This window comes from Aricia agestis, chromosome Z (assembly GCF_905147365.1).
Source record: "Aricia agestis chromosome Z, ilAriAges1.1, whole genome shotgun sequence".
Classification (NCBI taxonomy): Eukaryota; Metazoa; Arthropoda; class Insecta; order Lepidoptera; family Lycaenidae; genus Aricia; species Aricia agestis.
The window spans coordinates 7,414,619-7,429,335 of record NC_056428.1 but is presented as its reverse complement, the minus strand read 5'-3'; the positions used below and the strand labels follow the sequence as shown (position 1 = coordinate 7,429,335).

The following is a 14,717-nucleotide window of genomic DNA, read 5'->3' as shown; positions in this document are numbered from 1 at the left end:
GTGCTTGCGCTGTGTTTCGCCGAGTGAGTGAGTTTACTGGAGGCCTAATCCCCTACTAACTAGGAAATAGGAGAGGTCCTATTTCCTTCCCTACCCTCCCCTATTCCCTTCCCTACCCTACCCTATTACCCTACTCCCTCTTAAAAGACCGGCAACGCACTTGCAGCTCTTCTGATGCTGCGAGTGTCCATGGGCGACGGAAGTTGCTTTCCATCAGGTGACCCGTTTAATCATTTGCGCCCTTATTTCATAAAAAAACAGATTAATGGCTAAAAAGTACATAATAAAGGAATGATCAGTCCGTCAATCAACTGGTTAAACCCGAGGGTTAAGCGTTCAGTTTCGCGTCAATCTTACCAGATTGATAGTTCTGGTTATAGTTTAGTATAGTTTAAACACTGAGATTAGTTTAGTTTGTGCACGTACACTTTTCTTGCATCGCAATTTTCAATCTTATCTACAAAAGGTTGACTAGTTCGTCTTTGGTACATTTCTTTTCAATAAGTAATATATTTATTAATGTATCTTTCATATTGTGTCTATATTTTGGTGTGCAATAGTTTTTATTATTATTATTAATGGACTGAACTGACGAGAAACTGAGCGTATATGATAGACTAAAGAAAATATTTCTCTATGGTGTAACCTACGTCATAAAACAAAAACACTTTCAAATTATTTATATGTCAACTAAACCTTTTATTACACTGACCTAATACACTGGACAGGCGATCGCTATCAATAAAATATTCCTATTTGAAAGTCGCCATATTGGCGCTGATTGCTATGTGAAAGCAGTAGTGAGTGTACTTGGAACTATTTTGCAAATGGCGGTTGTCATTTTCTATATAAATTAGTTCACAGTACGCTCAATGCGGCGCTTCAAATCGGCATAAGAAATAGCTGTCATTTTGTACGGCATAGCCTGTCCATTGTATTATAGAGGTCAGTGTTTTATTAGAATTGAGATTTGTAAAACGATTAAGCTTCTTGTTTTTATCACCTTTAATACTCTGTATTTCCTAAAGTAATGATCGTACAGTAAAAATGTTTAGACGTAGTTTATAGGAATCTGGATATAATTAATGTAGAAGTCACTAAAGATATATTATAAATAATTTTCGAATCACAAGCAAAAACCTTGAAATAGAGACCTTTCCCCCACCACCGGATCGTGTCCCACCCTCGGGACTTTTGGTATATTCATCTGGTCACCTTTAGGAATAACAGTACCAATTTTCAAAACAACATGAATTACTCGTATTTGGTCTGATCGACGATTTCGAAACTAATTTAAGTCTACAAGCGAGAAGGGTTATATATTATATTTTGTAATAATAAAACAAAGTCTTCGAGAAAAAGGAATATATTTTCATATCTAACATCACAAAAAGATTTAAAATCTATCGTAATTCCGCAACATCGTAGATAATATAAATCATTTAAGTAACACAACTGAGCAAAATTATGTTTTATCAGTAAATAACACTATACACACAAATAAATTATACATCTATATACAGGATACACACAATGTATAAATACTCTCAGATATGCACACGCGGTTAAGGCACAGGTTAAAATAAACATGACAATGTTTACATGTTTACACAGGAGTCAATTCATTAAGTACAGTGTATAGTACACCTATAATATTAATAAAAATAGGTAAATAATTCAAAAGTGGATAAAGTCTCAATTCTTACACTTGAGACCGTTTGTCCACCGTCGCCGTCACCGGGACGTCACCGACAAAAATTAAAATAAAATGCCACTTTATATACCTAGGCTATAGGCTTAATGTCGTGCTTTTAGTGATGTAGAGCAAAATTAAACCTGTAGCTTAGGCTACGAATAATAAAAACTAAGGAATCGTAACTCCCATACTATTACCGTTTTAAATTTGGTTCCTTTTGATCTGTCATGTAACGTCAGCCTAGTACCGCTCACCTAAATATTGCAAATGTATCAATCAAATGTGTCACACCTAAGGTACACTTTTTTGAGCATGTTTTTGACGGAGTTACATTTCCTTAGTTTTTACTTTTTATTATTCGTAGAGCTTAGGTCATAAAAAGGCCTCTAAGGCTGGTTTTATAGTTAAGCGTTTCGGCAGCGCCGTTGGAGCGCCGCGCGTTCGAAGATGTATGGGGGTAGTAGTTGCGTTTCTAAGTCGCGCGCTTGAGCAGCGCCGTTCGCCCGTATGTTCGTTACATCTTAGAACGCGCGCGCTCCAACGGCGCTGCGAAACGCTTAACTATAAAACCAGCCTATATGATTTTTCGTCGGTGACGTCTCAGTGGCGGCAGCCCGCAGCCGTGGACAAACGGCCTGACTCAACTCGTTTCTTCTGATGCTTTTATACCATCTCGAATTTGTGAAGAATAGAGATAGAATCTTCGCTATACTCTACTTTGTATATATTATAAATATTTGATATTATTTTGATTATATTTCTTATATTATTAGGTAATAATTTGGTTTTATTTTACAACTTAACTAAACGCTTTTAGGTACGAAGTTAGGTGCATTCCAGTCTAATTTATTCTATTAAGTATTATGTTTACGCCGGTTTCTATTTTATGACACTTTTTGCTACAATAGGTACAGACATAATACAGCGGTATTTTATTTCCAGCATCCATTTCTAACAAAGAAGCGTATCTCGACTTTGAAATAACAATAAAGGTGACCGTAAAAATTTCATTGCTACATTAGGACATTAATAAAAATGTCTATCATTTAGGTCTTTTTACAGCGGTTTACAGCGCGGTTGACCCATTTCAAAACAATCAGGTGTACAAAATACAACATGACTGGTGAATTATTGATTTAAAGGCAAGTCATTTTTTTCCAAAATAGCTTTATATTAAATTAAGTAATAAATTTAAATGCTCGGTAGAAAAGACAAAGATATAGAATAAAATATGTATGTAATACCTATTAAGTCTCAAAGATACTACAACTTTAAGTACTTGTACTTATTTGAATACTTTTTAAATCTATCCACACATAAATATTAGAATACTAGTATAATAAAAAATTAACTCGGATTTTTGACAATATTTAGGTCTATGATTTAATATAATAATTACCAGTAAAATATATTTTAAACTTATAAAGTATTAAAAATTGTGTACGTCTGAAAGTAATAAGTAAATCCGAAATCCGTCCGAAAGGAATAAATGGCATTTTTTTAATATTATCGTAAGTCAGTGCTTCATAAATGATAAGTGTTTAAGAACTTTACAATCTGAGCTATGGCAGCGTGAGAGAAAAAAAATGTGATTTCTCATCTTCTATTCAGTCTATATTCAAAATCGTAAGTATTAGATAAGTACGTCAAAATAGTTCAAAGTACGTACATAAAGACAATCACTTAGTAAATATAAGCCACGCACAATTTTAGGAGAACTCGGCAATAATTTAAGAGGATACCACAGCAGCTAGAGAAATGAAAAAAAAGTACGTGTAATATCTATAGCTGTCTCCCTTACCTCAAGCCTATACCGCAGAACGCGATAGAGACAACTGCAGAAAATCCAGAAAATCAACGATTCGTTGTCCCCTGATTCCTTCTCCAAAACTTAACCGATTTAAGTACTTTTTTCATTAAAGATTAAAAAAAGGCTTGAGCTGTGTTCCTATGTTTTGCTTTTTTTGTAAAATCTATCCAAATCTGTTTTCTGGACGTTTGAACACAGTGGAAAATCTGGCCATTTTTTTGGGTTTTTGAACGTTCATATCTTATTTAATAATTAAATTATGAAAAAAAGGAAAACATAGGGACATTGTATTAGTGGCCGTAGATATTCAGGAAAAAAATTATAACTCTACTAGCATTATCCAGGGAGGAAACAGGGGACAGCGTTTGTATGGGAAAAATGGCGGTGTGGAATCCTCTTAAGGGGACAATGCAGTGTTCCATTTTTATGTCTCTTTAGTGGGGCGAAGATTGAGCGAGGCGGGTGCGCGAGCGGTAACACGCTATTGGTAGATCAGTGATCAGACGGGTCGTGATTGGTAGACCGCGATCAGACGGTGACACACCATTGGCAGCTTTTGTACGTCACTGGTATATTTCCCCTTCCAGTTTTGCCGAGTGATCTTAAGTAGTGCGTGGCCTCCACTTAAATTTAAATGTTCTTATTATAAAGAGAAAAAATTAATTTCTTAAATTTCTTAACTCAATCTCACAAGATTAATAAAACACTGTCAATTCGATCTAAATGTAAACATTTCAAACTTGACGTGAATAAGCTACATTTTACTTGGTAGCATTATACCACACGCTTACTTCTGACTCGTTCAGAACGCCCCTTGCGTGAGTATCTCTATATAACGAAATACAACACAAAGAACGCAAAACTGAACGCTTGAACGCTTGACCGCGTGACCGCTCTCTATCTGACAGATCCCTTAGATCAAAATTATTCATATTGAAGAATACACTATTTGACTATAAAGTTGATCTTTGTAAAAATAATTATAATATTGCACGGACTTTTTACCATTATTTTAGCATAGGTATTTAATCGTTAGGGTCTAAATTTTATGATATTAAGATCAATTTCCTAAGTCGGTAACTATATTAATAATATTTACGTCAATATTGGTCCTACTTATATAATTTTCGGCTTTTCGCATGAAACGCACTGAGCTTACAATATTTAAGTAAATATAGTAAGTATCTATTTATTTCTTAACATTTTAATAATTTTCTTTTTAAATAATACCTATTACCTATGTCCTATAACGAATTTATCGTTATTAGATACTCGAAAACACTAAGTAGTCAATAGTCATCCTCAGTTTCCAACTAGTAAATGTCTGACATTTCAAAACACCTTACAATAATAAAAATAATTGATCTTTTGACATTAATAGACTTTATCATACCTACTAATTAAATAATAATTACTCACAGAATATTTCCACTGCTGACATAATGATCATATTGCACAATATCAAAAATAACAACGATATTATTGATGTAAACATAAACTAGTCAAGTAGTCATGCTACGCGCAAAGTTTTAAGATTGCTCGTCGAAAATTGTACTACCAGAGAAGTCGATTTAAAGCCAGATGGCGGACCTACGTGATTTGGTCGCGATTTGTCAAACCAACCCTACCAAATGACATAGAGCCGCCATCTGCCTATGAATCAATTTCTTCGATGGTTTGAACATAAAGTTAATATACCTAGCGGAATAGAGTAACAATCTCGAGCTGTCAAATGTAACCGAAATTGGTTTCATCTGTGTGTAAAAATATGTGTACGTATACACTTACACAAGCATGATTGAACATGATTTCTATGAGATTAAATTGTCAACGTGCGGCACGTGCCGACTGGACGTCAAAAAAAGAGTTCTGCTGTTATGTATCACACGTCTCTTTTTACCACGCAGTGTTACTGATAGTGACATCTCGCTTGCTCAGGCCTTTGTTTCTCTATTCCGCTAGGTAAGTATATTAACTTTATGGGGTTTCAATAATTTGAATTGAAGGCGCCGATTGCCATCTCCGCAGTTTCTAAGAACGATCTCAAAATTGTGCGTGGCCATTATTACCCTGACATTTTGGGATAGGATTTGTGCTTGTTTTAATTTTAAATAGACAAACGGACTTTTACAAGGCGTTTAAAGAGCAAGCAATTTTGTTTGTTCTCATATTACGTCATTTTAAAATCAGTTAACACTGTATGGATTTTTGACGAGTCATCTTGGTCATTATTATTACGTTCAAACATAAATTAATATTTGTGACGTAAATATAATTTACTAAACAAAAACAGTGCCTGCGCAACTATTTCTTTGTCTTATATCCTAATTTGTAACTCATATCTAATTCACGTTATAATTTCAGATCAAATCCACCATCATCAGATCTCTTTTCTCTAACATACTAATGATGATTAAAACTTTTTTAAACGGGACTTAACGCGACTTATTCAAGTAGTAATGCTACTACGAATACATAATTTTTCTCGACGTTTCGGCCGTGTTGCCGTCGTCGTCGAGAAAAAGAAACGTCGAGAAAAAGTATGTATTCGTAGTAGCATTACCACTTGAATAAGTCGCGTTAAGTCCCGTTTAAAAAAGTTTTAATTATAATGCAACGCGAAAGTTTAAAATGTTATACTTCAAATAATCAGTTGAGGTCACAATTCACATTAAACCAGAATTAAGTACTAGCTAGTAATATGAAACGTAACTAAAGTACTTTTGTTAGGAACCAACAATCCTATCCAAAACTTGAAAATTAAGTTATGGGACTTAGATTTTCCAGAAATTAAGGTACATGTTGTATGGATTTCAATATTCTAATACGTTAAGGTGTCATCCCATATAAATTAAAATTTTCAACTATAAATTAAAATGTTCCAATTCTCTACTTTATTAAGGTACCGTCTCCTATGGATTTCTAATTCAATGAAGGTGCCGTCTTTTCTGGATTTCAATTTGCTACTAAACAAAAGTGCCGTCTCCTACAAATTTCTAATAAAAGAGAGTGCTTTCTCCTTAAAGGCTTGCAAATTTCTAGTAAGTTAAGGTGCCGTCTCCTATAGATTTCAATGTTCTAGTAACTTAAGGTGCTGCCTTTTAAATTTCCTAGTAAGCCGTGCGCTGCATACCTGGGTTCAGGTGCTGCGGAGTCGGGAGGGTATTTTGCTCTGAGCGGTGCTGCTGCGCATATCGGCGAAGGAATGCCGCGCCTTCATCAGGGCCTCCTCTCTGAACACGTCGTCTTGGATGATCCGTTCCAAGATCTTAGCTACAATTGTCGACGGTGGTACATGCGGATTCCCTGCAAAAAGTTCGCATATAAGACGAGATTACACTTAGAAATGTATTAAGAGACAGAATTACTGTAATGACATCTACTTATGGTACGGTAAAATATTGTTGCTCGTGGTCGTCGGCAAAGACCACAAAACTAGAAAGAGAAAGCGACCGTGTGGCCAATACGTATCTCTCTCTTGTAGTTATATAGTAATTAGTAGTAAACTCTCAGTAGTAAACTAATGAGGGACAAACCGCCGTACTCAGAGACATTTAATTACTATATATTAACCTTCAATTTAATGAAGAGTTTGACAGATAATTTAAAAACAGGGGCTTATGTCAAAATTTTAAATTAATTACAATTAAGTAATTAATGTTCCACTCTGAGTACGGCAGAAAGACAACAATTGGCCCGCACGCGGCACGCTCGTTTCATCTCCTAACCCTTTCCTATCTATTTCTACGCTACAGGTGGATAGGGAAGCCATATCTCAAAGTGTATGGTTAGAACAAATTCAAATTTATTTCTATAATCTTAAAAAAACAGTGATATGAAAAATATTTTCGTTTTCCACTCATATTCAATGTTATCATTAACGTATGCGTGCGAAAATGTGTCAATTCCATACATGCGTCTAGTATGAACTGGCTGTGACTAAACAAAATCACGACTTAATTTAATTGTGAATGGTTTAAAAAACAAAACGTCATCGCGAAAAAAAAACATTTTTCAGCGATGTGATTTTCCCGCGTCTTTTGTAAGGAAATGAGTAATGGGAAATTAAGTTTGCGCAATGTTTTTTGCTTGGCTTTTGCTATTTCGTTAACTGCACATCAAACTCTACATAATATTTTAAAGCTCAAAATTCGTGCCATACGGACATTTTTGTAATATTTAAAATAAACAACAAACAACAACAAATAAACATATTAAATAATACGGAACCTATGTATATAATGCTTCAAGAAATGAAAACATCAAAAAACTATCATTAATATTTTAACGATCTTAAGAACTTTACATACTATGACTTTACCTAACAGTATGACGTAGCAAGAATATTTAGGAGGCCAGAGAGATAAGTAAATATTGTAGACATATGTAAACAGGAAAACATCCAGGCAAATTACATTGTGTAGTACAATCAAGGAAAACGAACGTTAAGCAGATGAATAATGAATCATATCCTAATCATATAAACACGGTTCTTTGGCGACAACAATGGCTACGGAGTTCGGACAATAACACAACCAATTTCAGATGTACAGTCTAGAAAAGATCGATAGACTGAATTTGTATCTTGTAACAGAATAAAATTGTACAACAGCGTAAAGCAAAATGTTTGTTTGACGCCAATATTGCTCACCTGTTGCATCATTATCTAATACTGTTGCAAGATATCCGAATTAGCTTAATCAGCATGGTCACCATAGAAAAGCTTTTACGGGAACGTAGGTGACAGATTGGAACCGTAAAATATGTCACTGTTTCTAATATTTCGCATTTCTACTATGGCCATGCTAAGCCGGTTGGCGGCGACCATACATCAAACTGCTAATCAAATTCCTGGTTCACACAACACAGATAATAAAATACTTACTGTAGGGCTATTTCTGGCACTTGATATGTCGGCGATACCGGCTTCATGAAGCGGCAGACTGGCGTGCAGTGCTCTGTTAGTATTGTTAGTACTGTTAGTAATGTTAGTACATTCCGTTCAGATTCATTTTGGGTCAAATGTAAACAAAGCTATACGGGATATTATAGAACTGCCGAGTACCGACTTATAACATGTTGTTTGTCGCGCAATAAAGAAATACAATGTCGTATTTATTTCTTCGAATTTTAACTTTTGTTTACATTATTAGATCGAAATGAATAGGAATGGTACAAGCGAGTATGGAAGAATTAGACATGGTATAAAATACGTACCTACAAGCACACAATCTGAATATACATTGTTAGCAATATGATTTTCTCTACGCATAGAAACCCTTAAATACATTCTCAATGTGGTTTAACCTAAATAAAATTAGCATCTTTTGAGTAAACAAGATTTTTCCTCTTGTGGTTAATTTGAGGAAAACATGTCATAACTGCTCGGCAGGTACTCGAAAATTAATTCATCATTATTTTGAAAATCTTATTTTTTAAATGTTTGTTTAGGTTTTAGTTTTACGTGTAATAATCGATACTAATAATTATTATACATGTGAAAGCGTGTCTGTTTGTTTGTTACCTATTCACGCAGAAAAAGCTAAAGCGATTTTGCTGAAGTTTGGTATGGAGATACTTTGAGTCCCGAGAAAGGGCATAGGGCTTACTATCCTAGAAAAATGTACGGTCCCCGCGCGATAATCGAATATTGGCGCAACGAAGTTGTGGGCGTCATCTAGTAATTTTATAATAGCCAAGACAGAACCTGTCTACGGAGGTAAAAGCAACTACCTACGTCAAAATAGTTAATGATTATAAATTATAATATTTCGTCGTTGAAGTTCTAACACCACGTAAGTTAAAAATAGCAACTTTGTGCAAAAATGGCTCGCTTTAACTAATGTGGAACAGCTATAACTTTTAAGCGTCATCTTTACTGATTCAATTTTCGTCAATAAAACTTATCGAAACAATATCTAAATATCAGTTGGATATAAAACATATCAGTTATTGGTATGACTAAATTCACCTAATCAGAACTTTACAATTGATGCTACACAATGTTTATCAGATCACTGTTTAATTACAGTCATTTATTAGGTAGCCAATATTGAAGCAGTAACCGCAAACACCAATAATGCTGGGAACTGTGTACTAAATGCAATCATCAACTGTATCGTCAATCATGTAGTGTTTAGAAAGTCAAAAATGTATAACGCTTGTTAATAGAATAGAGACATACTGTATGATTAAGCTGGCGCGTACTTATTTAGTTGTATCTAAAAAAAAATACATATTATATTATAACAAAGTCGCTTTTTTCCCTCATGTCCCTTTGTTCCCTTTAGCCCCAATTTCACCAACGACTGTTAAAGTTAACGCTCGAATTAGTATCATGTTACCTCTTTCATTTTTCTTATGAATGAAAGAGAAGACATCACATTTTAACAAGCTGTTAGCGGGGCTTAAGCCCCAATTTCACCAACGTATGTTAGTGTTAACCTTTAAAACTACGCAACGGATTTTGATGTTTCTTTCAGTGTTAGATAGCCCATTTATCGAGGAAGGTTATAGGCTATATTTTATCATGCTAAGACTAATAGGAGCGAAGAAATAGAGGAAAATGTGGAAAAAACGGGGAAAATTATTTGAAAGGGCTAAGTTGAACGCGCTAATCTCAGGAACTACTGGTCCGATTTGAAAAATGATTTCAGTGTTAGATAGCCCATTTATTGAGGAAGGCTATATTTTATCACGCTAAGACCCAATTTCACCAACCTATGTTTGTTAAATCCTAACGAGGCATTACTTAACGGAGCTTAGAAAATTAAACAGACTGTTAAAATACTTATGTCCCACAGTAAAAATTTAACAGCGGATTAGTAAATGCAATGTTAAGTGAACAACGAGTGAACAACTGTCAATTCGTTCATTCTTGTTATAAGGCGACGAAATTGCAATGTACGAGATTAATACGACATGTTTGCTGCAATGTGTCACTTTCTTCTATAGTAGTATAATAGTAGATAATGCGACCAAATTAAAATATCATTGATCGCATACATTTGTTACGCTATAATAGTTCTTCTTAATTTATCAGGTTAATAATTATTATAATTATTATCTGTCAAAGCTGAAAACATGAATCATAATACAAACTTTTATTTACATATTTCGGTTTGGTAATTTTGATACAAGTTAGTATATTTGCAATGTCAAGGAAAATTCGAAGCTGAATTTTTGGCAAAGTGAAAATAAATAATTATTCATAACTATGTAAATAATTAATAATAAGGACGTAGCGGAAACATGGCGGAAAGACTCAAAATTCAAAACAGATTCTTTTATTGATATTGCATATTATTGTCTTTGAAAGTTGTTATTTTGACTCATATAACCTGCCTGTTAAATATTTAACGGACCTCCATAGCAGGAATTAAATTTAACACCGTGTTAGGTGATTTAACATGACATTAGGGCATGGTGGAACGCTCGATAGCTCTAACTGGCCATTAACTGATTAACAAGACACTATTTATTTAACATTGCTTGATGAAACTGGGTCTTAGACTAATAGGAGAATGTGGAAAAAACGGGGGAAATTATTTGGATTGGCTTATCTCGCGAACTACTGGAGCAATTTCTATGTTATTTGGCACAGTTAAGAAGTAGACCACGTGAAGGATCATAGGCTATCGATTTTAATAATTTTTTCAGTGGCTAAATATTTTATACCCGTGCGACGCCGGGGCGGGTCGCTAGTAAAAATATAAAGTACAGACTAGGCTCGGCCCGCGTATCTCGATTTTGATCGTGAATATATTTAATTATAATAATATTATGTTTATACTGCTATGTATCTGTGTATCAAGATTTCAAACTCTTGATTGACTAATAATAATAACTAAATGAGTGACATCCGATTTTCCCACAATTTGAAAATGCAAAAAAATATCCATCCCACGATTTGTACTCTTGTACTCAGATGGAGAATAATAGCCAATTAATTTTGTCTGTTGCAAACATGTTAAACATAAGCATTTTGTAAATATTAGTGTATTTAGTAATAGTTGTCTTGAATTTTATAATATTATAAGGCTCGATTTATATGCGTGCCGCGTGCGACAGCGCCGCTATTTAAGTAAATCGTTACCGGGGCCGTACCACGAAACAATTTTGAGACTCAAACAATCGAATGAGAAAGCCGCGTCCTACTCTAACAAACGAGAGATGGCGTTGTTTAAGCAGCGGGGCTAAAATGGTCGCTTTGAAGAATCATGATATGAATCATAATATGATTCATTTTTCTAAAATCGCAAAATGAAATTCTGCTTGCAATTCATTTCTGTATTTTTGTACTGACTTGACATTTGTCAGTTGACAGTTTTGACAATTCATTTCCTGAATTGATTGAGAGGAATTGCTAAATATGACCATTTTAGCCCCGCAGGACGCAGCAATCTCATTCGATTGTATGAGTCTCAAAACGGTTTCGTAGTAGGCCTCCTGATCTCGCGGTGTAGCGGTCAAACTGCTCGTTCGCGCGGACGTAAATCAAGCCTTAGCGTAAGACTAGGGTTACAAGGTCAGTCTGGTTAGTTCAGTCCATCAGTCTGATCCAGACTGACAGGCGATCGTGTAACCGTTTGATTGACGGACTGATAATTTTTTTATTATGTACTTTTGAGCCATCATTCCGTCGTCAGACTCAGACTGACGGACTGAACTGATGCCAGACTGACCATGTAACCTAGACTATGTAATACTTAATATGAATATTAATTTATATCTAGAGATCGCCCAATTGTCGAAATTTGACCTTGTTTCAACGACATTACTGTCTACTACCTATATTTTGTAAAAAGATATTGACTTTATCATATTTTTTTCAACTCTTGTCTCTGGGACTCAGCTGATCTCATACTGGCCGTGTAACAGATATACACAATCTGTGAAAATTTCAGAAGTCTAGCTATAGCGGTTTTTGAGATACAGCCTGGCGACAGACAGACAGACAACAAAGTCTTAGTAATAGGGTCCCGTTTTTACCCTTTGGGTATGGAACCCTAATAAAATATTATAATTCGTATGTATAGGCTTGTCTCAAAAATCTGCCATTTTTCCTAGTGCGTGTGTTGTAGTGTGTGTAATATTTTATTTGTTATTTTTTTTTATGATAAAAGCATAATTTCAAAATAATATTATTAGCTTGATGCACTCCTTCACCATATAAACTAATGTGCAAAGTTTCATTTACCTATGTTTCCCCATTTTTCGTCAGTTTTACTCTCGCGTATTCGCATAGCTCTGTACTTTAAAATAAGTTGAGATTTTAATAATAACTTACCAGTAAGTCCTCTGTAGCCAAATATTCCACAGTCATGCATTCTCATTGAGTGTTGCTCGTGCTTTATGAACTCTTCTGTGCTTATGCCTTTGAGCTAAAAAAATTATAGGGTTAAAATTATATTAAGTATAAAAATGTCAAGTCAGTTTTAAATGGAATTTTTTGACTGTTGTGAATGGAAACTATTGTTGACATATGGAGAAACTCATGGTTGGCGAGGCCTGAGCCACTTTGACGCAAATCGCAATTCAAAATTGTGCACTGTTTGGTCCACTATAATACTACACAATTAAAAAAAACCCAAAACTTACTTTAGAAGGACTAAGGAATCTATCAGGTATTCTTTGTAACTGCTGCTGTTTCTCACTAGGCCCAAAACCCAATGCTAAAAGTACTGATTCTGCATCCACTCTCCGTGCTCCCAAGACATTTAATACTGAGCTTCCACTTGATCCGCTGCCATCAGACTGTGAAAAAAAATATCTTTTTAAAATTGGAAATTTCTAATAATAATTATAATAATAAAGCATGTTAATATACTGTTTTTTTTATAAACAATGTGATATGCTTGTTGGTTAAATGAGAAGCACAAAAATTCTAAGTATAAATGGTTTTAACAATTACATTATTTTTCTGAGAATTCAGTTTAGAATGTCATAAGAAGCCAAACAATAAAATTCTTGTACAAATGCACAAATTAAAGTCTCATGCTAACTTAATTAACAATCATTAAAATAATTTATTAGTCTCACTTTAAATTAATAAAACTAGTAGTAGTAGTTTTATATTGTAGTTTAAACTATTATTAATATGTCCTTGTTTACCTGTAGAGAGTGATCTCTGAGCAATGGGTTTTTGAACCTTGGTGGGTTTCCTTCAGACTGAATTGAATGGTCTCGTTTTAATTTTGATTTATTTTTTGTTGAAAAAGATTTAGTTTCTAGTAACTTTGTTTTAATAGATTCCTTATCGACAGGCACTTCTGTTTTGTCGCTATCATCATGTGGGAGATCAATATTATTTTCTACTACAGTATTCTCAGTGACAGTGTCCTCTGCTTTATTTTCATCTGATTTTGTGTCTGTTTTCTTTGATTCCTCTGCAGTTTCAGCGGCACTACTCTGTTCTGTAGTTGTAACAATGATGGGAGTCTCTACATCTGGAGGAAGTGAGTCTAGCCACTGTTGCACTGGACTGTTCCGTCTCATGTCCTCTATTACACCACTTAACCAACCTCTAACTTTTCGCTCTAGTATCGAAGATACAGATTCGTTGAATGTATCAGTGTGTAATGTATCTGCAAAAAAATCGAAATTTAAAGTAAACAATTCAAATATTTTGTATGTAAGTTTAGAATGCAAGGAAAGGAGATTCTTCCAAGTTACATATTCTGACTAGTTTTAATAGTTATTGCAAAAAGCCATCTCAATCTACTACACAAAGGCATTTGGTATATTCAGGCGTTCAAAAACTGATAACGATTATGCTAACATGTTTGTAACAAAATACATCTACTTTGTTTTGGAAATTCACTTTTAATGAAAAAATTGCAATTTACCTACAAACACTATCGAACAAACCTGGTTTAGGGTCCATCTTCTTATGAATAGGCTGCATGCAAGAGAGGATACATATAACGAGCGTGCAGATACAAAACTTGGATTTCTTACTTACGAATGATAGAAATAAATCTTAATACATTAATTTGAACTTACCAATCTCTTGAAGGTCAAAGTACTTGATGGTATAGCAAAAATCCCAAGTGTTAGGTACGATGATAGACACAATTATACCTAAAATGCACTTAGAGAGCAAAACGAAATATTCACAATAAAATCGAAATAAACTAAAATGGAGAAGTTCTCGAAGCAACAAGCTTAACAATCTAAGAAAATAACTAGAAATAGATTAGGCTAAACTGA

General features: G+C 34.4%; 1 protein-coding gene across 3 annotated transcripts; it reads right to left on the bottom strand.

Annotated features, from left to right (window-relative positions):
* Positions 1-6,107: 6,107 nt before the first annotated feature.
* Positions 6,108-14,681, bottom strand: LOC121738532. Of its 3 annotated transcripts, XM_042130664.1 has the most exons (6): positions 14,376-14,416; positions 13,620-14,092; positions 13,107-13,262; positions 12,796-12,889; positions 8,392-8,464; positions 6,659-6,812 (listed from the first exon to the last, which is right to left on the bottom strand). In XM_042130664.1, exons 1-6 carry the CDS (start codon positions 14,410-14,412, stop codon positions 6,776-6,778), a joined length of 870 nt encoding a protein of 289 aa, XP_041986598.1. In that variant the 5' UTR covers positions 14,413-14,416; the 3' UTR covers positions 6,659-6,775. The 3 variants fall into 3 exon arrangements, with proteins under 3 accessions (XP_041986599.1, XP_041986597.1, XP_041986598.1); XM_042130665.1 differs by lacking the exons at positions 8,392-8,464; positions 14,376-14,416 and adding an exon at positions 14,511-14,681 and having other exon boundaries at positions 6,108-6,812; XM_042130663.1 differs by lacking the exon at positions 8,392-8,464 and having other exon boundaries at positions 6,108-6,812.
* Positions 14,682-14,717: the final 36 nt, after the last annotated feature.